This window comes from Podarcis pityusensis (genome assembly GCF_964106645.2).
Source record: "Podarcis pityusensis genome assembly, chromosome: Z".
NCBI classification, from domain to species: domain Eukaryota; kingdom Metazoa; phylum Chordata; class Lepidosauria; order Squamata; family Lacertidae; genus Podarcis; species Podarcis pityusensis.
Window position 1 is genome coordinate 24,595,385 of NC_138044.1, and position 23,143 is coordinate 24,618,527.

Here is a 23,143-nt window from a genome sequence, read left to right on the forward strand (position 1 = left end):
ATTCCTACCCAGTAGGTGTGCACTGCTGAACCGATCATCACACTCTTCATGCACGAAAAATATTTGTTCCTCTCTACTCATTTGCCCTGCCACTGCCTCCTTATAGCTTAGGTAAGGAGGATTGATTTTCAGTGCTGGTGTTCAGGCTGCAAATGTGTGCAAAAGTTACTTCAGCTCTTGTCATCATACTCTGAAGGGATCGTTCTTGTTGCAATGCATCCTTTTAAAACTGGAATGAAAAGTGACAGTTCTAGATTCAAATAGAAGCAAATTGCCCTCTGTTAAGGTTTAGAGCTTGATGCAGTTAGTTGTGGTTTTTTTAAAAAAACAAGTCTCATATGTGCATTTTGGGTTCTGAATTGGCAGCTATGAAGAAAATGTTATTCCACAGAACAGCGACTGCTCATGTAGCAGAGCAAAGTTAGCCTAGGCAAAGTGTCAATCAGTGCCTTTCTCCCTTGACCAGATTGTGAAGCCCACAGTGACCCTATTATCTGTCCAACATACATTGGGGTATGCAGTCTTATATGTTAACTCGCTTGCATTTTGGGCTGTCCTGGAGTGGCCACAGCTCAGTGGTAGAGAACATGCTTTGCATGCAGAAGGTCCCAAATTCGATTCCCCACAATGTTAGCTGGAGTTGGGAATGCCCTCCATCTGAAACCCTGGAAAGTTGCTGCCAGTCAGTGTTGACAACACTGAACATAGACTAATGATCTGACTTGTTATAAGATAACTTCCTGTGGTCCATCACGTATCTCAAAGAGCAAGTCATAGCCTGGGTAAAGCCTGTAGAGGTGTAGCCCAAGCATGGCTGACCTGTGACCCTCCGGGCAATTTGGGACTCCAATTCCCATCAGCCCCAGCCAGCATGGCCCATAGCTAGAGATCTGCACGAAGGTGGTCCTTGGTTCAATCCCTGGCATCTCCAGGGAGGGCTGGGAATGTCCCTGTCTAAAACCCTGGAGTGCCACTGCCAGTCAGTGTAGACATCACTGAGTTAGATGAATCAATGGTCTGACTCATCACAATACAAGGTACCTTCTTCTCTTCCTTGGGCGTGTGGGAGTGCTACCTGTATGTTGGCTTCTGTATGTAGAAAGGGGAGAGGGTACAGTCTTGCCCTTCGCCTTGGACATGAAAATGTCTTACCCAGACCTTGCCAAAATGGTGCTTAGGGCAACTTTTGAGCAGATTCTCTGAGTATGATTCATTCCTTTAAAAATGGGAAAGGCCAAAGACATAGCAAAGAAAAAGATCTGGCTGACTTTGGGATTAGTAGCGCACAGTGCACTGCTGGGGATATATGTCATGTTCCTTATTGTTTTCTGTTTGTAAACAACTTGCCCCAAGGTGCTAATTAGCTTCAAGTGTTACATACCGTGATGTGTGTTTGTTTCCATACACAGACCGTGGTGGTCAAGGTGAGTGAATCCGTTTAGTTCATTAACATTCCAGATTCTATAGTGGCTTGTCAATGCTGTTGAGGCGATCTTATTTTGCTGGCGGTTTTGTCTCAGATCAGGAGCTCTGCTCTTTCATCAGAGTTAAGATCCTTAATTCTTCACCATGGTGCTACTTACTGCTGATGTAGTAAATCAGACTAAATAACGGTGCATTACTTCAGCTTTTGGGGGAAGCACCCTCTCTTCTGTGTCTCTTCCGCATTCACTATCCCATATAAAATTATCCCATATAAAATTTGCCTTGCATCTCTGTCAAACAGATGCACACCATGCTGCATTCTAAACTGGCTTCTTGTCTGCGCAAAGATCCTGTGCAACGTACTTTAAATGCCCTTCAATTGCATGGCTCCCTCCCCATCTTTCTCCTCTTAAACCCCAACACTTCTCTGTCTGTGACCATCTCTTATCCTGCTCCACCAGCCTCAAACACCAGAAAGTGCCATGCTCCTTTCTCTCTGAAAGCCCCTTGCAGTAGGTTACATTCACACAATACATTTAAAACACTCTTTTACACTTTAGCTGCCCCCTCCAAGAATCCTGGCAGTTTGGTAAAGGGAACTGTGAATTATTAGGCAACCTCTCACACAGCTACAGCTCCCAGCACCCTTAGCAAACTACAGTTCCCGGGCTTCTCCATGGGCTGTTGAAGTGGCATATGAATGCTTTAGTAGGAGTGTCACCATTGTTGTTATAACCATCTTGTTCCCATATTGTGGAAAGGCAAGGTAAATGTGTTAGAATTGTGCATACTCCAGCACAAGGGTAGCCAACGTAGTGCGCTCCACATGTTCCTGGACCTGGACTACAACTCCCATCAGCCCATAGTTAGCATGGCCAATGGCCTGGGCTTCTGGGAGTTGCATCATGTTGACTACCTCTGCTCCAAGAATTGTTTTTAATCCTGCATAAATGTAGCACCATCAATGAGCATTGTGCTTTACATCAAGGGACAGGCAGATTGCAGGATTGCAGGATCTACTTTGAGCAGTGAGCTCCACCAACCAGGCTTGATGCAAAACAGTAGCTGAGGGTATTAGAGGCATTAGTGCACCCCATGTGTCATGCTGTGGAATAACCTTATCCGAGTATTAATCTACATCTGTGTGGTGGCAGATCGGAGATCCTAATGCAGAACTAAAAACAAAACAAAAACAGCATCAAGGCCTGCTCAAAAGCAACCAATTTATACTCCCATTTCATAGGCTAGGAACACTGAGACTGTGTAATGATTAAACAAAGAAACCAACAAAGAAACTAACTTGCAATTTTATGAAACAGAAAGTTGTGCCAGCACCCTTAAGCATAAAGTTCCAGTTTAAGGGAAGGCAACAGTGAGGCTCAAAGAATAGAGAGTTTGTCTATGAGTCAGACTAGTAAGATTGCATAGTAGTGTGTCTTAGTTGTTGCTCTTCTTAAACGACTTGGACTCAGGGGGAAACTGCTTGTGATCTACTGCAAATTGCCCAGAGATCTTCCAGTAGATTTTGATGTAGCTCCTGCGCTCCCCTACCAAAAAGAAAAATCCCTACCTGAAAGAACTAAGCTGATGCTATATGAGAGAATCTTCCCCTAGTTTGGCCTCTCCCATTAAAGTGGCTGTGATGAAGAGAACCAGGATATTGTCTCTGTGGATTTATCTGGCACAAATGAGTACCAATTACAGTGTTTACTCACCACTGGGGGTTTAAGCCATCATTTTGTCTAATTATGGTGTGAATGGCACACTGAAAAAAGCCATCCTTCTTTAAAGAACAAATCCCCCAGGAAATCCTTAAAACCTTGAATACCAATTATAAAACAGTTCCCAGCCTGCCCATCAGAGAAAATATGTGCCAACCCAGGATCACCTTTGTCCCCAGGTCTATGTGAGCATCACTTGAGCATAAACAAGGGTCCTCCAATGCACATTTCATTCTGCAGAAAATCTGCCCTGCAATAGAGTACAACCAACAGTTCAATGGTAATTTACATTTACCTGGTTAAGAAGCCTCCAGAATCTTCAGTGAAAAGGTTCAGGTAGCCTGTACCCCTGGAGAGCTCCTGTCAGGCAGAGTGGACATGCCTGTGCAACATTTCCTTATTATCCATTATTTATTTAGAGCATTTGCTTCCCACTCTTTGGCTGAAAGTGGCTTTAAAAAAGGTAAAGGACCCCTGACTGTTAAGTCCAGTCGCAAATGACTCTGGGATTGCGGCACTCATTTTGCTTTACTGGCCGAGGGAGCTGACGTTTGTCTGCAGACAGTTTTTCCGGGTCATGTGGCCAGCATGGCTAAGCTGCTTCTGGCGAACCAGAGCAGTGCACGGAAACGCCTTTTACCTTCCCATGGGGGTGGTACCTATTTATCTACTTGCACTTTGATGTGCTTTCGAAGTGCTAGGTTGGCAGGAGCTGGGACCGAGCAACGCGAGCTCACCCCTTCACGGGGATTCGAACTGCCAACCTTCCAGTCGGCAAGCCCAAGAGGCTCAGTGGTTTACACCACAGCGCCACCCACATCCCTGCCAAAAGTGGCTTACATGCACTCAATTAAAGCAAGACAGCCCCTCCCCTGAAGGCTTTTTTATTTTATTTTTTCAAAAGACAAAGAAGGGAATAGAGGTAGGAAGGGTTAGAGGGGTGGAATCAAACTCGGGAATGAATTCTTCAACAGCTGTTGAACACAGTTAACAGGCAGTGGTCCTTGATAGTGCTGGTGCCCCAGTAAAGATGATGGAACAAGCCTTCTGCTTCCAATCTCCGCCACCAGTGACGGACTGTTTCTTCATGGTGCCCAGGGCAATAAGACAGATTGGAAGGACACGTGCCTATTGTGTTCTCCTCACACCACCCTGCCAGTGTCCCCCAGAAAAATGTGTCTGGGTCCATCACCCCAGCAGCGCACCCCCCCAAGCTACACCCCTGTCTTCCACTGAGGCATTTCTCTCTGCTGGGGGACAAAACTAACCTGCTGCCTTGGGTACAGCCTCTTCCTACCCAGGACTCACCTTTAAATCAAGCATGTATTTGAGGACCCATTTCTTTTTTCTTTTTAAACCAAGTGTTTGTATGGTAGTAGTGCTGTTCTTGCAACCCACCTTACTTCAGGTCACTCCCTAGTAGTGGCCCCAACCCACCAGTTGAAGACCAGTGCAGTAGATGTTGCCATCTTCTCTGTCCCTAGTGCTGAAGTAAGATTCAGCTTCCAGCTTGGTTGGTTTCTGTCTGTGAGCACAACCTTATACTTCCTCTTAGGCAGAAAAATAGTGTGTTGAACCAAAGTGAAATGATCCAGAAGGCCTGCAAACACCATCTTGGTAGTCAGCATAACCCCAAATTAATGAGTAGTTGTGGCAAGAATGAGGTCGTATATGTCTATGTCTCCTTGCTTTGATATATGCTAACTGGCTTGCTTTGATACTATGCTTTTCTGTGCTGTGTTGTGCTGTGCTGTACTATGCTTATCTTAGGATGCTGGGCTCTAGGCCTAGAGAGGGGAAATGTTTTGGATAGCTGCCACCTATGACCTCACAAACTAGGTGTGATGGGAGATTCTGGGCAAACTGAGGTATCCTTTTCTGTGCATAAAGGATTTATGAATGTTTGCTTGGGTGTGGACAAGTGATGATGACCTCTCATTATTACAGTGCATCCTGCATCTGTAAAGGCAGTGAGGCTCCTTTCTGCCTTACTCAGAAAATACACCTGACACCCTCTTACAATTCTCCACCCACCTACTCCCCCTCCTGCCCAGATTGGTTAAAACTTCCCTGTTGAACGAAATCCAAACCTTGCTGCCCATTTCTGATTGTTTGATTCCTTTTGTGGGGTAGTATTTAAATTATATTTTAAGCTGCCCTGAGTGATTCCAAATGCATTGGAAGGGCCAGGGCGAGGTGTGTGTATGAGTGTCTACATTTTGCAAATAAAGAATTGATAGAAATGAACAACAACAACAAACTGTCCCAAAGAAAATGTGAATGTTCTTTGGAACCACATGGTGGATTCCCAATGTAAGGAGATTCCCACCCTATCACCTCCTTGGAATATACATAAAAGACTGGACTGAATAATGGACCTTGCCCATATACAGTTCAAGGGGCAATATTGGTCCAGGTGCCTGGAGCACTTGGTTGACTTTTCATCCCAATGTGACATTCCCCAGCGTGGTATTTCGAATGCTCACACTATGCAGTGACCAACCTCCCCTAATTCACTAAAGGACACAATACGTTAGACAGGAAAATATGGATATTTATAATGATAAATAGGATTGTAATTTCTGACAATGTTAAGTATTAATCCTGCATACAATATATAGTTTAATATACAGTCAGGTTTTTTAAAATTTACAGTGTGGGGGGAAATCTCACAGGTAATTCTCTGATGGTTACAGTATATGAAAAAGAACTCATTGTGCTGAACACCTGCATGCAAAGCAGATACTATGGCCTTGGCTTTCTTTCAGTGCTTTGGAGACCGAGCTTAGGTTGCACAGAGATAATTGCTTATCAGAAGGGTTGCATAAAGCTGGTGCTATGGATATAAATAGGAGCAGCTGTATTCTAGTAGTCCCCCACCCCATACACAATATTAGCCCAAACTCCCAAGGGAAAAGTAACACCCCATCAAGAATGAACCATGTGTGTGTATTAAAAATAGTGGTTGAGGGGAAATTAGCATTTAAAGGCAAACCTGCCTCATTCAAATTTTCCAGAACAATAAGCAAACCCAGTCATCTCTGAATTTTGCAATGCAGATCTCCAGACAAGTAATGTTGTACAAAACTGCGTATACTGCAGCAAAGTGTGCATGACAATGCAAATATTAGTAAAAAATAATATACACAAACATATTAATTTAGGGAAAACTGCTTTGAAAAAAAAAGTGTATTGGGCAAAATTGTATACAAATGTGTATATTGGGAGAAATTCCCACTAAAACGCTGGTGAATTTATTGTATTTAAAAAATACAGTAAATAAATCACAAACTAATATGGACATGTGGAGAACCAAACTTAGGACTGAAAAAAAATGAGAAACTGGGAGGAGAAACTGAAATGGACAGATTCACCCATCTTTTGTTTGAAAACAAAACAAAACACACCATCATTTCCAGAGCATTGGATGAAACATGGTCTTGTTATTGTCATAAGCAAGAGTGTGTGTATGACTGCTAATTTTAGCGTGGCTCAGGTTTGGGGAATTTGCACTTCATGGAGAGAGGGGAATTGGCAGATGAATGCTATATAGTAGAATACCCTCTGGGATTTTATTTCTAGGCTAGATTGCAAAATGGAGCTGAGATTAGTTCATGTCCCTGAAATGTTACACACCTAACACAGATGGCTTTGCAGATATCACCTTCTAATGAAAAAAACAACAAAGAGGACTGCGTTAGCTGATTAGTTAGTGTAATTCATAAGCACACGGCTATACAGATGGATTCTGTTGCTAGGTAAGCTTCAGGTGCTCACTCTGAAAGAACATTTAAAAGAGATATGCTTGTATATTGGCAATAATACCTCTACTCACCTGCTAAGAATAACCTCCTGAGTGCTGCCCCCCAAGACCCATTATAGTTGAAAGACTTTTCTCCACCTTGTATATTCATTTATTTGGCAGTGTCAAATTTTCAGGGTAGGCATTGTTGGGTGCTTATCAGGCCCCATTTCCCAGAAGGGACCCCATTGCCCACTTTTAGAGTCCGCAGGCTCTCCTCCTTTCCTTTTTGCAGTCACTGCCCATTCACCTTGTTCAGCTTGCTTGCCAGCAAGAGGTGACTAGTCTTGCACTTTGATGTCGCATTGTGTTTTAATTTTTTGGAAGCTGCCTAGAGTGGTTGGGGTAACCCTGTCAGATGGGCGGCATATAAACAAATAAATTATTATTATTACTACTACTACTACTACTACTACTACTATTCCCTGTGTCTGTTTTTATGAACAAGGTCCACACAAAAGAACACATGGACAGGGAGTTGCAGCAGTAGCAAGGAGGAACGCCAGCTGTGGGGGCAGAAGGGGCTTCAGCTCCCTTAATATTTCTAGGCAGGAGGCTGAGCCTCCCCCCCCCCAAAATTGAGGGGGCCGCCATCCCCTGCTGCCCCCAAGCGAGCGCTCACACCCAGCCTCAGCTGTGCTCCTGAGCCAGGTCTGACCTGGGCAGCAGAGAGAAGCAGGAGCATTGTAGCTGTTTATTGTTTCCAGTATCAGAGGTGGCATGCCAAGAGGGTGGGGTGTGGTGGGGTGGGGTGGGGATCACAAGTGGGGAGAGTGCTGTTGTGCTCATGTCCTGCTCATGGGCTTCCCATTGGCCGGCTACTATGAGAATTGGGTGCTGGATTAGATGGGTCCTTGGTTTTATCCAGCAGGGCTGTCCTTTCAGAGGAAACCACAAGGCACCAATTGGTACCACAGTCACATCGAAAGCCAAGAGGCCTCAAAGATTTGGGGAAGGAACCTGAAATAGAGGGAATAGTATCCAGATGGATTAAAGAAAGGGTGTATTTTAGCATTATTATTTTTCAGTTGGAGCCAGTGCAGGTTGCCCAACTCATTGATAGATTGGCAAATCAGTGTCCAAAAGTGTGAATGTTATTTTTGCCAATCCGGAGATCCTAGTGCATAGGACACATACACAGCAGTTCCTGTTAATTTTAGTGGAACAAACTAATCTATTCAATGGGGATTGGCTCCTGCAGTTTAAGTGAACCAGGAACTCATTCTTTAGAGTTGTTCTGGTCTTGGAACAGAATGCTGTACTGGAATGTGTATATTGCAGGAAAGCTAGATTTTGCAAATCACTTGAGAGAGAAAGATTTAGGACTTCCTTGCTTTCCTGTGGTGAGCCATGCAGAATTACCAAGCCACTGTTCATGTTAGCAGAGACAGAATCTCTTTGGGTGCAAAGATGACCTTCAAGAATACATCACTCACACTGTATTATGCACTGGTTCTGGTTATAACCAAGAAAAGCTATGAAGCTATATAGTATTTAATCTTGTGGTTAATGCTTATATTGCTTCTCATGCTCTACTGAAAAATTCTCCTGCATTTATCCCAAGAAATTGCATTAAAAAGAATCTGTGGGGAGATTTGTTTTGTTTTTGTTGCACTTACCTTCAAGGTGGCCTAGAGTTGTTTGTGAGTGTGCTTTATATCACTCTACAAATCATCTCCCCAGTAGTCTGTGCTCTGCAGCCTTTCTGGGTGCCCTTCCTGGCAATGCCATGACATCATCAGCTGGGCTTTTCTTAAGGTGTGGGAAGGTGAGGAGGTTGCCCACTGTGCACCTGACAACTGGTTTTTTTAAAGTGAAGTCTTTGTACTTTTAAAGAAATCAGTGTGGAAAGGTTAAAAAGGAAATATATCTCTTAGAAATAAAATCTGTAAGCACAGCAGTCTCAGGTACTCAGTAATAGTTTTCCTAGGTTTCCCATGCTTCAATTAAAACCCAGAAATAAGTCATGAAGTACCGTATTTTTTGCTCTATAAGACTCACTTTTTCCCTCCTAAAAAGTAAGGGGAAAATGTGTGTGCTTCTTATGGAGCAAATGCAGGCTGTGCAGCTATCCCAGAAGCCAGAACAGCAAAGGGGATTGCTGCTTTCATTGCTCAGGGATCCCTCTTGCTATTCTGGCTTCTGAAATTCAAAATATTTTTTTTCTTGTTTTCCTCCTCCAAAAACTAGGTGTGTCTTGTGGTCTGGTGCATCTTATAGAGCGAAAAATACGGTAGTTTCTCCCATGGGGCTCTTTCAGAAGCACAGGCAGCTAGGGAGGCTGCAGAAGCACCGAGAAGTGTTTATTGGAATGAAAAGCTCCCATACCACCCAAGGGTATCTCAATTCTACAGCTACCAGAATTCTGAAGAAGTGCTCAAGTGTCCTGAGAATGAGGCAGATAAACCTGCAACCTCTTTCACAGAGGGAGAAATAGGCAAACAGGTTTTGATACAGTGCTAGTTCCTTCTATTGCTTTTATTCATCGTTAAGTCCAGGAGTCCTCTATTTTCTCCAGCAAAAAAACCAGTCACCTGGGCTGTTTTGGAGAGCTGTTATCAGTCCAGAACGATGAGTACAGGGCCAGATTATACCAGCTCATTATAAAGCAGCTCCATATGTCTATATGTAGGTTGTTTGAAACCAAACGTCACAGCACATGCTGCTTACAGCTCTTAGTGTCAAGCTAAGCTTGCTGGATACTTGTCTTGCCATTTCCAAGGCAAACTGAATTCTATGTAGAATCACTGAGTTGGAAAGGACCTCAAAGGCCATCCAGGCCAACCCTCTGCCAGTGCATCCCTCAAGGCTGTCCAGAACTTCCACTCCACACGCTCCACCATATGAAATTGGTTTCTCATCACAGACAATCTTTTTTTGCAACCAGTTGCTTCCCAGCCTCCAGCCCACTAAGTACTGGGGATCCTGCCATGCATTTCAACATCTGTAAACTGCTGGATGTTCTCGGTGCTCTCTGGAGATGTGGTAATAGGGGAGATGACGTGTTTCAGACGCAGGAGCATGGTGAAAAGTAGAATGAGTAGGATGGCCAGTAGGGTCAGAAACAACCCTACATACATATACAAGTTGGAGTATTTATCTGCATTTGCCACTCCTGTAGCCAGGGTTGGGGGTGGGTGGGCACGACCAGTAAGATTTCCACGGAATCTGAAATAGACCTCAGTCATTTCTTACTCAGGCCTTTTCCATTTTCTCTGTTCACTCATGAATTCCTTACTTCTTCTTTGATAGTGTCTTAAAGATTAGATTAGGAGGTAATTCATGCATCAATATTGGATGGGCTGAAGTCTTTGCCTTGTATAGAGGAATAGTTCTCATCAGAGGGTCATCTTCTCACATGGCTTTGCCTAAGGAAATGGCAGAATCAATCAAAGGTTCCTTCTGGGTGGTGGTTTTTTTCTACTTTTAAAAAAACCTTCCTGGCTGAAAAATATTTGTGTTCTCTTCAGTAAGGAATAAACGTCTCAATGGAGTTTGGGGGGTAAGGATCTCCTACCAACAGTGTCACCCAATGGCTCACAGATCCATGAGTTACCTTGCAAAAGTCTGCTTTGGTTACTTTTGGAAGCAGACTCCTGTCTTCACTAGAAGGCAAACATCAGTGACTATATTCAGAAGAACTAGAGTCTGGTGTTTTTCCACTTCCCACCTTCAGATGACCAAAATGACAGCAGTACCAGTAGCCAACATGATATTTCTATAAAGATATAAAAAGACAGAGAGAGAGACTATATTATTAAGCAAACTTTCACATAATCTTTTTGATTGTAGAGAATCTCTTGGTAATAAAAGGGAAAATTACTGCGCTGCCAAAATCTGTACTCGCAGTTTCTCATAAGTTCTCTTCCTCTGCAAATAAGGCTTCAATTTATCTGCTTCATTCTCACAGTAATTTTTAAATTCCTTTAGAACTTCCTTCAGCCTTGGGTTTTGAGCTTCCCTTATCACTGCAATGTGGCCAAAGGCTAAATATTTGTCCAGTTCTCTGCAGGTTCCCATGCTGTCCACAGTTCCTGATCTGAGAAAAATGTCTAGGAGGAGTTTTCTCAGGGTTTTTTTCCCATGAGCTTTGACTGAAGCATGAGCACCCTAGGAAAGCCTGTTTAGTGCAGACAAAAGGAGGGATGATTTGCAGAATGAAAGGGTTGCATCCAACCAAGTTCTCAGAGTAGGCCTGCTGAATTTAATGTCCTTAATTTAGCAGTTTCCATTAACTTCAATGGTCTACTCAACCCAAATTAATGGCACTTGCATGCACCTCTCAGCCACCTCAGCAATAACAGAAGCACACCCAAAACCCTATACCCAGTCCATTAAAATTTTACTGATTCCCACCCCCACCCCCCACCCTGTTGGATGCAATTTCTTCTCCCATTAATTGGTGGAAAATCAGGGGCAAGATTTATTGTTCACTTTTTCTTTTAAAGGTAAAGGGACCCCTGACCATTAGGTCCAGTCGTGGCTGACTCTGGGGTTGCGGCGCTCATCTCGTTTTATCGGCCGAGGGAGCTGGCGTTCTGGGTCATGTGGCCAGCATGACAAAGCCTCTTCTGGCGAACCAGAGGAGCGCACGGAAACGCCGTTTACCTTCCCACCGGAGCGGTACCTATTTATCTACTTGCACTTTGACATGCTTTCGAACTGCTAGGTTGGCAGGAGCAGGGACCGAGCAACGGGAGCTCACCCCGTCGCAGGGATTTGAACCACCGACCTTCTGATCGGCAAGTCCTAGGCTCTGTGGTTTAACCCACAGCGCCACCTGCGTCCCTCTTTTTCTTTTGCACTGCACTAATTAAAAGATATAGGTTGGCTGGCCAGATTCCAGTTCACACTTGAAAATGAGCACATGTAGGAGGGATGGGATCACACCCATTGTCCTTGCTCTTGCACTCTTATGTGTATTCATCACACATATAAACTGTTCTGTGTGTAGGCTCCATACAAATGGTCTATTCCCCCTGTCATACCGACGGAACCCATGGATGTACAGTCTGTACGTGTATAAGCTTTCCCAGATGTTTTTATGAATGTCTGTCGGAAGCAGGAGCAAAGATGTGCTACCGAGGAGTTCAGCCTTGCCGTCGTTTTAAAAATGCTCTTGAAGGTTAAGCCCAGACTTGGGACACAAAGAACAAAGTTATAGTTTGAACTTGTGACCCTCCTTAGCGCATAAACCAGGAGTAAGTCTTGGCAGTAATACATGAGAACTCCTGTACGTAATAGTACTTTGATTATTTGCCTGGTCTATACCACAGTTAAGTCATCCAAAGCACAATCTTAATTACCTAATCTAGCCCTGCCAGAGAAAACTCCATTTGCCTTATTTAACACACTGTTAAACACATTCTATACGCACGGAGTCAGCCATAAGCATTCTACCTACAGCTCAGGTAGAGAGTACTATACTGTGTCTACTCTCTGAGATCTAGCAGTGTACAAGATATCTAAGGACTTGCATAGATAATTGAATTACTGTCTAGAACATGCACGTTAAAATGGCATAAATAAGTGTACCCATTTAAATATGGTGATCAGACTACAAATCACACAGAAGTTAAGTAGAGATAGCAAACGGGCTCTGCAACAAAAGTTTACAGTATTGCTCCCTAACAGGAGCGTGCTTGAGTCCTTTTCAGAGTTGCAGCCAGCCATGCCTTTCTCCATCATACCCCAACTGTGATGGGCTCAAGCCAGCTCATTCACATTCCTCTACACCTTAGCTGCCACTGAAAATGGTTAGTTGACATTAGGTGGTTGTTGTTGTTGTTTTTTCAGTATTTCTGCAAACTTCAAGGTTCCCTTGAGCATCCTGGTGTCTCCCTCTTGTTTCTCCTTACTAGCAAAGGGGTACCGAGTTTACTATTGGAGGAAGCAATTGGATCCTATTGAATATCATGACATGGGTTGCAATATGGAGAGGTTAAATGTGATTGCAAGGTTCAGGTGTTTTTGTACATTATAAGCACATTGGTAAGCATAGGTAAGAGCCAGTGTGATGTACTGGTTAAAGGGTTAAACTAGGGCCAGGGTTCAAATTTCCACTTAGCCATGAAACTCACTGGGTGATCTTGGGCCAGCCACTGCCTCTCAGACTCACCTATCTCACAGGGTTGGTGTGGGAATTAAATGGGGGCGGGGAGAGAACCACCTTGAGCTCTTTGGAGAAAAAGGTGGCATATAAATGCAATTAATAAAAAAAAGAAATTAGAGGAACTAAGATGAGAGGGAGGGGATGAGTTTGGAATGCTGATAGTGAGCAGTGATTGGTTGGGAGTTTTGAAAGGGAGTTTGAATACTAGTCTGAGAGATTTGGAGTCAGTTGAGAGTTGAGTTGACAGCGGAGTTGCATTTGGGGGTGGGTGATAGACTGTGTGAGAGTTGGTGGCGGATGTGAAGCAGGGTTAGTCATATAATATAGTATCAGTATTATAGTAGCTACTGTTGTATATAAAATAAAGCAACAAATAAGATAAACAGATTGAAACTATGTGCTTAGGTACAATCCTCAATCGCACAGCCATTGTTTATGATTCCTCTTCCATAAATTAATTGCTTTATACCACATGCCTCATACTTTGCTAACATTAGGGGAATTATTATTATTATTATTATTATACCCCACCCACTTATTCAGATAAATATAATTTGGGGTGGAAGCAGGTTATAGAGTTACCCATAAGAAACACAGCTCAGAGCCATACGTCTTGTTAAGAGCGAGAAGTGGTACAGGGTAGTTTTGGGTGGTGGCAGAGCACCCCCTGGCAGAGGAGGGTGTGTGGCATGACAGTGGTGACAGCCACCTCTCTTGTCTTCTGCAGCTCTTTCTGCTGTAAAAGGCAGAGTTCACATCAAATCCTAACAGACCATTTTTGGTAATGAAATAATATGCGTCACAGATGTTACTTCTGAAAATTAGGTGGCATTATGCTAAAGTTATTAACCTGAAGTTCATGTGTAATAATCAATTACGAAACAAGAGCCCCAAATTAATGAGCCTCTACAAGGCACTTCTAATAAATGGAAGAGATTAAGGAGTGGAGATAATTCAATGAGGCTGGGAGTTTAGCATGGATGCCTGTGGTTCGTTTTATGCTCCAGTCTTAAGAGTAGTTGCTCAGTTCCTTGCAAGGGAAGAATCTGATTTGCTCACAAAACTATGTGTGTGCATGGACTTCCTGCCTTGTCTTCTGTGTCAGGGAATGCTCTGTGATGAGGGCAAGAGGGAATCTTCATGCAGAACACCTCCTGACTTGTAGAAGATTATAAGGAATGCCACAGGGGAGGCTTTGCATATACGGATCAAATAAATTATGGGGGAGTCAAATCGATTTGAATGAATAGACCCAGCTGAAAAGTCTGTGCATGCTTCCTTGCACAAGGGCTTCCTTGTTTTCTTTTGCCGAAGAGCCCATTTCTTTGCGTACAATAGAGTTTCTTTTTGTGAACAGTAAAGTTCTTGTAGGGAGCATGGTAGGGCTACAGATAAACCCACGCTGCAAATGTTCTTTTCTGCAGAGGAATCAACTAGATCAGAAGGGCCAGGGGCAGAATTCATAAGGGGGCTGGATCCGTCTGTTAAGAGTTTGGGTGTAATCCTTGACGCTTCCCTTTCCATGGAGGCACAGGTTACAGCAAGAGCTAAGGTGACATGTTTCCATCTTTGCCGCATCAAGCAGTTGGTCCCTTAGCTTTCCCGCCCCGACCTGGCCACAGTGATCCATGCGACGGTCACCTCCAGGCTTGCCTACTGTAATTCGCTCTACGTGGGGCTGCCCTTGAAACTGTCCCAGAAACTCCAGCGGGTGCAGAATGCTGCAGCGAGGCTCCTCACAGGGTCTCTGCCATGGGAGCATATTCACCCAGTGCTTTTCCAGCTGCACTGGCTCCCGGTGGAGTATAGGGTCAGGTTCAAGGTGCTGGTCTTGACCTTTAAAGCCCTTTGTGGCTTAGGGCCCTCATATTTACGGGGCCACCTCTCCTGGTATGCCCCGCAGAGGACCTTAAGGTCCATGAATAACCATAATTTAGAGGTCCTGGGCCCTAAGGAAGTCAGACTATCCTCCACCAGGGCCAGGGCCTTTTCAGTGATGGCTCCGACCTGGTGGAATGCTCTGTCCCATGAGACTAGGGCCCTTCAGGATTTAACCTCCTTCCGTCGGGCCTGTAAGACAGAGCTATTCCGCCCAGCCTTTAATTTGAACTCAGCCTGATCTTTTATTTCCCTTCTCTTCCCCCCCTCCCCTTTTATGAAGATTACCCGCTCTGAGACCCCACAGCTAATTCTCCCCTGGCCTCCTCACTGGCCCAAGTAGGACCAATTCAGCCAGCTAGCCCTGAGGATGATCTAATGCTTATTTCCCCTAAACTGATTTCTAAATTTTGAATTTTATTGTTATTCATGTTTTTATACTGTATTTTATGCTGCTTTTACAATTAAGTGTTTTAAATTTGTTGTTAGGGGCCCTGAGCCCAGTTTTTGAACCGGGAAGGGTGGGGTATAAATAAAAAATTATTATTATTATTATCCAGACCCTGTCACCAATCCTGAGCCAGAGGCAGAGTCTGTTAACCAGAAGTGCCTTGACCCACAGACACTCGCCTTGGAACCCCCCTGAGCCAGATCTCCCAAGGACAGTATAGCCAAATGTCCTACTTTGCATGAGGAGTGAGGAGTCCAAGTGTTGTTGGACTCCAAGTCCCATCTTGCTTGACCATTGGTCATTCTGGGGCTGATGGGAGTATTTATTTATTTATTTACTTATTGTTTCCGTTTATAGACCATTTGCTACCAGAAGATCTTGAAGTAGTTTATGGTGAATAAAACACACACACATTCTAGCAGTCCCAGTGTTGAACTCGGAAGAGATCCAGGTTCAGATCCTCACTCAGTTATGAATCTCACTGGGTAACCTTGGGCCAGCGACCTTCTCTCAGTTTAATTAACCTCATGGGCTTGTGAGGATAAAAGAGGAAGAACCATGAATACTACTACAACATGACACCTTTATCCCATATTCGAAGATTTGTAGATCTTTCTGCAAAAGTACTCCTCAGTTAAGCAACTCACTGGATGCCTAACTCTATAGTGAGAATGCAGAACCTGCAACCCTCCAGCTGTTGCTAGATTCCAACTCCCATCATCCCCAAATGTTGGCCACACTGGCTGGGGCTGAAGGGAGTTGGAGGCTTCCTTCAACATCTTCTGGAGGGTGGCAGGTTGTCCACAACTCTAAAAAGCTTTAAAAAGATCACAATTTCCTGTGCTCCTGAGCTAATTGCCCCTAAATGCCCCTACATACAAATGAAGAGGGGAGATATGATTCCTGCATTGCAGGGTGCTGTACTAGATAACCCTTGGAGTCCCTTCCAACTCTACAATTCAATTTATTTATCCCCAGCTCTAGAGATTGAATAACAAGACTCTTCTTGTTAGCTAAGCAACTGCAGTAAACATCTTTCTTGCGGTTACAAACAAGTCAGCCTATCCTGTCTTATTTTCACCAAGCACAAACAAATTAACCATCTTTTTAAAAGGATCACTTTTAGCATTTTAGGTTATCTCAGATTGGGATGATTTTTAGAGTGGACAGCATAGTATTATTGTGAATATTTGTGGGGCTAGAAATTAAGTCGGTACTGCTTGCAGAAAAAGTTAGTCAAAACATTCTGCTGCTGTAGCATTTAGTGTGTTTTTGAAGGCCGCCTGTTTCCAAAACAAGCTGTCTGGGCTTAATCTGACTAGTGAAATCAATACTTTTGCTTAGCTCATTTGTAGCACACATAATCTCTTTACTTCCCCCTGAAAAAGCACAGACACCAAGAAAATTGATACCTTAATGCATGCTTTTAAAAAAGAAAAGAAAAAGGAAAGGCACCATCAATTGGAAGTACTAGCTTTCCTTTTTTGGTGGCAGATAGTCTATTTTCTCCTTTCATATCAAACGCATAAAATAGCACATTCTTCTAACTAAGCCTTGGCACAGAGATAAAAACAGTTGGATTTTGACAAGTGCAGCCAATTACCTTTCATCGTAAGCAGGAGCAGAGGAGTGACCCCTCAAGACACCGCCTTGGTAGGTGTACCCTAGACTGCTTTCTGCAAGGTGTCCTGGAAGCATCCCCTCTAAGATGCAGGTGCTTTGGAAGAAAAAGAGACCAGCTGTTGTTTTGTCGCTTGAGCTGGAAGACTAGGCTTTCCAAGGAGAAAGTACACTTTCCTCTCGTCTCTTTTACACGCCAGGGTTTTGCATTGCGACAGGCAGAGGGGCGCTGCTTAATTCCTTAGACACTAGTTGATGGTCCTGCTCTCACTGTGCTGCTGATGGTTTTCCTGCACGGATGAGACAGATCCATATATCTTCTGGATGGCTGAACCACGGCAGCCTCCGTCAACCGTCTCTCTCGCTCTCCTCCTTTTGCTTCTATAGGCAACAGACACAGTAAGCTGGGAAAGGTATCTCTCCAAGCGCAGCTATGCTTCATCAGTAGGGAGAGAGAGAGGTGGAAAAAAAAGAAAGCTGCCAACAACACCAGTAGCAAAGTTTCTATAAGCCTTTTTTAATTCCTTCCATGCTGCAGGCTGGTCCTTTTCCCTCTAGGCAACCAGCCACAAAGCAGAGGCTTAGATTTGAAGGCAATGATCACTCCCTCATTATGATTTCTTTTATAAAAACAAAACAAAAAAGAGGTTTTAAAAAAACATTTTGTAGGATTGGAAGCATTCTTTTTAAATATATAGTCAAACAAGGCATGCAAATCAAGATGTTTTTCAGGGTTCCACCCCCACCCCCAGGGCTTTGAAAACCTTCAAAATAAAGTAAGTGCAATACATCACAGCCAATGATATTCGTGCCATATAACTTGCAAGTTTCCTCCCCTTCTGTTTGTATGCAGACACATTTGACAGAATGAAATCCTGGTTGCTTTCAGGTGTAGAGCCATTTTCAGCTTCGGGGTTCCCAGTTCGCTGCTATAGCATGCAACTGGGTCAATAGGAAACACCCTGGGGAAACATTAACAGACCAAAAATGCCCACTACATGTAGATACCTAACTGAACACAACCCATTGGCCTGGTTTTGGGGAGGGGAGTTCAGAAAAGACTGGCCCAAGGTATTTTGCTGCATGAGAGAAGGGGAAACAAGTAGGGCATGGTGGCTCTGGGAGTTGGCAACGGACCCTGGCAGGACCCTCTGCAGGAGCCCAATGATGCTGACCATCAATTGGAGGATGCAGGAGACAGACAAGGAGAGGAAGGGAGGAATTATCCTTGAATGTTCTGAAATGACATTACATATACATGCAGATGGGTTACTATGGGAAATGAAAAATCCAAGGATTGCATTTGGTAAAAGGCCATAGCTCAGAGGCCAGAGCATCTGCTCTGCATGCAGAAAGACCCTGCTGTCATTCACTATGGACAATACAGGGCTAGGCAGACCAAGAGTCTGACTCCATTTGTTCCTATGAAATACAACATGGTATCCCCTCCCATTCTATGTGCAAAATCGAACCAGACTGGCACTAGAATCTTATTTCAACACTGGCAAAATGTGATAATGATATCCTACATCACAACTGAGTGCAGCAGGCTAGCGGTAGCTTAGGGGACTCAGGAAGAATGGTTAGGGGCTGCTGCCACTTCTAGCATCTATTGCCTGAGGTAGGTGCCTCATCTTGCCTAAGAGTAGGACCAGACCTGCTTTCAGAAGTAAGTGACTGGTACAGGCTCAGCCCAAACGTCCTGCAGAGAGCAGGCGCACCAAAGCACTGTGTGATGTCCTACGTAAGAGACTCGTTGCTCCCAGTTTTATCGGGAACTAGTTGAGATTTGGGTGGTATCATGATGCCTGAGGTATTCTTGTTAACATGCAAAAGAAAAGAAAAAAGAGGTTATCTCACAGAAATCAGAAAGTAAAAATGATGCACTTGAGGTAACAAAGGAAGAAAATGCATTCTGTACAAAAGTGACACATAATGACCATTTTACATTAAAAACAGACCAATCCAGGAGTTCTTGTTCACAGTAGGCAATATGTTTCCCACAGTAAAAACATAGCAGCTCATTGGAAGCTAGTCATATCACCTGATTCAAAATCTCTCTTCATCATCAGCCCAATTGTCAGCAATCCACATTTCATATGGTAGGTGCTTCTACAAGTATTTATCATATATTTATTACATTTACATCTCGCCATTTATCCAGGGAGCTCAAGGTGGCATGCATGGTACTTCCTCCCCCACATCTTACCCTCACAACAACCCTGTGAGGTAGGTTAGGCTGAGAGAGAGCCCCAAGTTAGCTGGTGAGTTTCATGGCTGAGTGGGGATTTGAATGATGGTCTCCTATGTCCTAGTTCAACACCCTAAGTACCCCAACACTGGTTCTCATTCAGTGTGGTAGCCATCCTGTAGCTTCCCAGTGTTGGCAAAAATAAACCACTCCTCAGAATTTATTCATTTTTTAAAACTACGACATTTTTCAGAAGATTGACTGTCATCAACAGGCAACCTTTGGAAATGATTTTCGTTCACTCACAGATTCAGTTCAGTGGTTGGATGGCTTTTTAGAGCTCACAGATTCCTCAAGGAACAAAGCGTGCCAGCTGATATGTTTGGTCTTTTGGGTGTCCATCTGTCATATTCTCTCTCTCTGAATATAATCAGCCTTTCCTGATGAATTTTTGTTGCCATTGCTGACAGACCTGTATGGTGATTCAGGAGCAGGAATACTTCAGCACCCACTTACAGCCAGTAAGTTGGTTGAAAGATAAGTACCATTCTTCTTTCCTTAATTCAGCTGCAAACCCACAGTTTCTACCCACAATGATAGATTTGTGAGTTCCAGAAGCCTTCAGTTGTGTTTTCCTGGACATAAAAGTAGAAACAGGGTAGCCACCTGTCCTAACATATGGAGGACAGTCCTTTATTTCCACAAAGTGGTTTAAAGGAGTAACTGTAAGCCACACCAGGAGACACTGTAATACTCACCAGGAGGTGATCTGACCATGACACAGGGACTGGTTTAAAGTCCCCCACCTTCAGACCACCTTCTGCCTGCCTGCTTGAGAAAATGAAATCCAGAGTGTGCTAAGTTACATATACTGCTCTGATGAAATATTGGGATGTTCCCATGATTATCCTGAGCTACTCCAAACAATATGGCATTGGTGTGAATGTTGACATCTTCCAAGACAAACAGTCCTCCTTAGTAAATTATTTTATTGAGTTTTGGAAAACAAAATGAACATAGAACAATGTAGACAAAGTACATTAAAGCAATGTCTATAACCTCACTTGAGGTGGTACTACAAAAGTTCATATTGCAGAATATCAGAGGAAGTATGCAGTGAGTCAGAATATAAGAGAATTTAGAGTGTGTGTCCAATATAATGGGAGCCAGTGTGGTGTAGTGGTTAAGAGCGGTGGGCTCGTAATATGGTGAACCGGGTTCGCGTCCCCCCTCCTCCACATGCAGTTGCTGGATGACCTTGGGCCAGTCACACTTCTCTGAAGTCTCTTAGCCTCACTCACCTCACAGAGTGTTTGTTGTGGGGGAGGAAGGGAAAGGAGGTTGTGAGCCACTTTGAGACTCCTTAGGGTATTGATAAAGCGGGATATCAAATCCAAACTCTTCTTCTTCTTATAAGCAAAAGTTCTTAGGCAGAATTTTGGCTATTTAGGTATACCCTCTACAGTCTAACCTGACACACTGAAGGTTGTAGTAAATGTCCGTCCTTATTTTATTTAATTATTTCATTTCATAAAATTTATACACTGCTTGATTTTAAACAAATAAACTCAAAGCAGTTTACAGAAAGTGATTCTTATCCTTGTTATAAGAAATAAAAGGCCGGAATATTGCATCAAATTTCTCTTTTTTTAGTTACTCCTCAAACCACATGATTCTGGTAAGCTACTCTTTCGGACAATGCCATATTTTGTCCAGACAGCCTCTTATAGAAAGTCCAGCCAAATTCCAGTGACTGGCTATCTCCAATTGTGATGCTGCCAGCAGAAGAACCACCAGATTAGGTTGGCTTAGCTGAGGGTCATCAGGAGATCAAATAATTAAAAGCTCTAGTGCCGGATCTGTTAGGATAATACTGCCTGTGATATCTGATTTTTTGTGCAAATACTGCCACCCAGAAGTAACACTAACAGTCTTGATGTCTTTAGCACCATGCCTGAGATCACCTCCATCACTTGTACAAGAAGGCTGTTGAGCATGAGGAGCACTAACTGATCCCATGGCAATAAATAGGCATCTGAAAGTATCCCCAAAGACTGCACTGTCACAGTTGTAACCTTATTGGGTTCTACAAAAAAGACAGCAGTCAGCATAGCTGCAATTCACTGAGGTATCTGTGCAGGTATCTGTCTTTGGCCTCTCTTGCTCTACTCTTTCAAAGGTTTTGTTTTACAATCTCACACAAAAGCAGAGCCTCAAATGTTTGTTTGGGAGGCTTCTTTTGCTGCTGAGAATCTTACTCTCAAGTGAGAATCACAAGGCTGTGAAGCACTTACATCTTCAGAGCTGTAAAATACGTCAGGTCAAGTGCTGTGTTGTAAACAAGAAGAGACGTCATTTGGCAGAGCTGAGGCTGGGAGAGACACAACACAGCTGATTATCTTTGCCCAGCTTGCAACCTCAGTCTCTCCTTGTGCCGATGACCACCACCCCCAGATGCCCCCAAAGAGAGCTGGCGCATATTCCTCGCGTCACCAAGGAAGATTCTTAACAGCATAAGCTAAACCTGGCATACACAGGGGTAAGGAACCTGTGTTCCTGAATGCATTGTTGGACTCCAGCTCTTATAAGCCCTCACCAGCAGGACCAATGGGAGTCCAACAAAATCTGGAGGGCTACTGGTCTCTGAGTCCTGGTATAGACAGTAGCCATAGAGCTGTCAGCTGTCCCTCCAAGTGTCCCTATTTTCCAGGCACAGTCCCAGATTTACAGAAGCCATCCCAGTTTCTGATTAGATCCCGGAATGTCCCACTTTTCCTTAGGAAACCCCTATTTTGATTGGAGAAATGTTGGAGTGTATGGAGTTATACGACCCCTGAGCCAAGGAGATAAGTAACTATATTATACAACCTTTAGAAGACATCTGAAGGCAGTCCTGTATAGGAAAGTTTTTTAATGTTCAATGTTTTTATATATGTTGGAAGCCGCCCAGAGTGGCTGGGGCAACCCAGTTAGATGAATGGTGTATAATGATGATGAGAGAACAGGACATCCCTATTTTCATCAAAGAAATGTTGGAGGGTACATAATCAATCCCACTTCCAAGGAAACACCGGGAATTGCAGCTCTGTTAGGGGAACAGGCCCCCACTAAGAACTCTCAGTGCCCTTAGCAACTTGGGTACAGGAAACCTTAAGGACTGCCTGGTTCCTAATACCCCTGCCTGATCACTGAGATCTTCTGGAAAGTCACTCTTAGCAATTCCTCATGCCTTGGAAACTCAGCTAAAGGAGCTATATGTTGTGCATTGTGGACCCAGTTTTGTGGAACTCCCTCCCAGATGAGATGAGACATGCCCCCTTCCTGTTAAAGCTCTGGTGTTTGATGAAAACTTGTCTATTTTGGCATGTGTTTTAGGTAATCTTTTCTTACTGCATTCCTTTTCTAACATCATTGTATGCTGCTTAGAAACTACAGAATATAAATGTTTGATATAAGTAAGTAAGTAAGTAAGTAAGTAAGTAAGTAAGTAAACACACACCAATGAGATCTGTGGGCATTTTGCATTTTTGAAACTCAGCCTTTCAGCATATGGCAGTGTCACTGGACTGTCACACGGACGTTAAAGCAGGGCAAATTAATTAACAGGAATTTATGGAGTGCTCTTTCTTCCCCAGTTTGTATATTCTTTCATCTCCTGGTTGTTATTATTAGATGTAAATGAATCCCACAAGCCTTAGCAAAGAACAACCAGAATCTTCAGGTTTGGACTAGTTTCAGACCAACTGGGTTTCCTGTGACCTCCAGTATGACCCATATATCAACCCAGACTTGATGGAAAACTAAGCCAGAAGCATTTCAGACACAGACTGCCCTTTGACTATCCAATTGTCCAGGAGTCATGGGTTGAGTCAACTCTGAATGAAGCTTACAGTAATCTTCCCTGTCCTGCAGTTGAGTCATTTCTGGCTAACAGCATATGATT

General features: G+C 43.6%; 1 protein-coding gene and 1 long non-coding RNA gene across 7 annotated transcripts in view; one reads left to right on the top strand and one right to left on the bottom strand.

Annotated features, from left to right (window-relative positions):
- Positions 1–23,143, top strand: part of LOC308468411 — a 38,108-nt gene that overhangs the window by 4,365 nt on the left and 10,600 nt on the right. For 5 of the 6 annotated variants that reach the window (XR_013981633.1, XR_013981634.1, XR_013981635.1 and 2 more), the window contains exon 2: positions 19,671–19,721. The exons of the other annotated variant lie outside the window; for it this stretch is intronic. This is a non-coding gene — a long non-coding RNA (uncharacterized lncRNA). The remainder of the gene's footprint in view (positions 1–19,670; positions 19,722–23,143) is intronic. 6 annotated transcript variants of the gene reach the window in all.
- On the bottom strand, positions 9,222–10,420 carry SERTM2 (serine rich and transmembrane domain containing 2). The gene has a single exon (XM_080990570.1). The coding sequence runs from the start codon at positions 10,134–10,136 to the stop codon at positions 9,858–9,860; it is 279 nt and encodes a 92-aa protein (XP_080846696.1). The 5' UTR covers positions 10,137–10,420; the 3' UTR covers positions 9,222–9,857.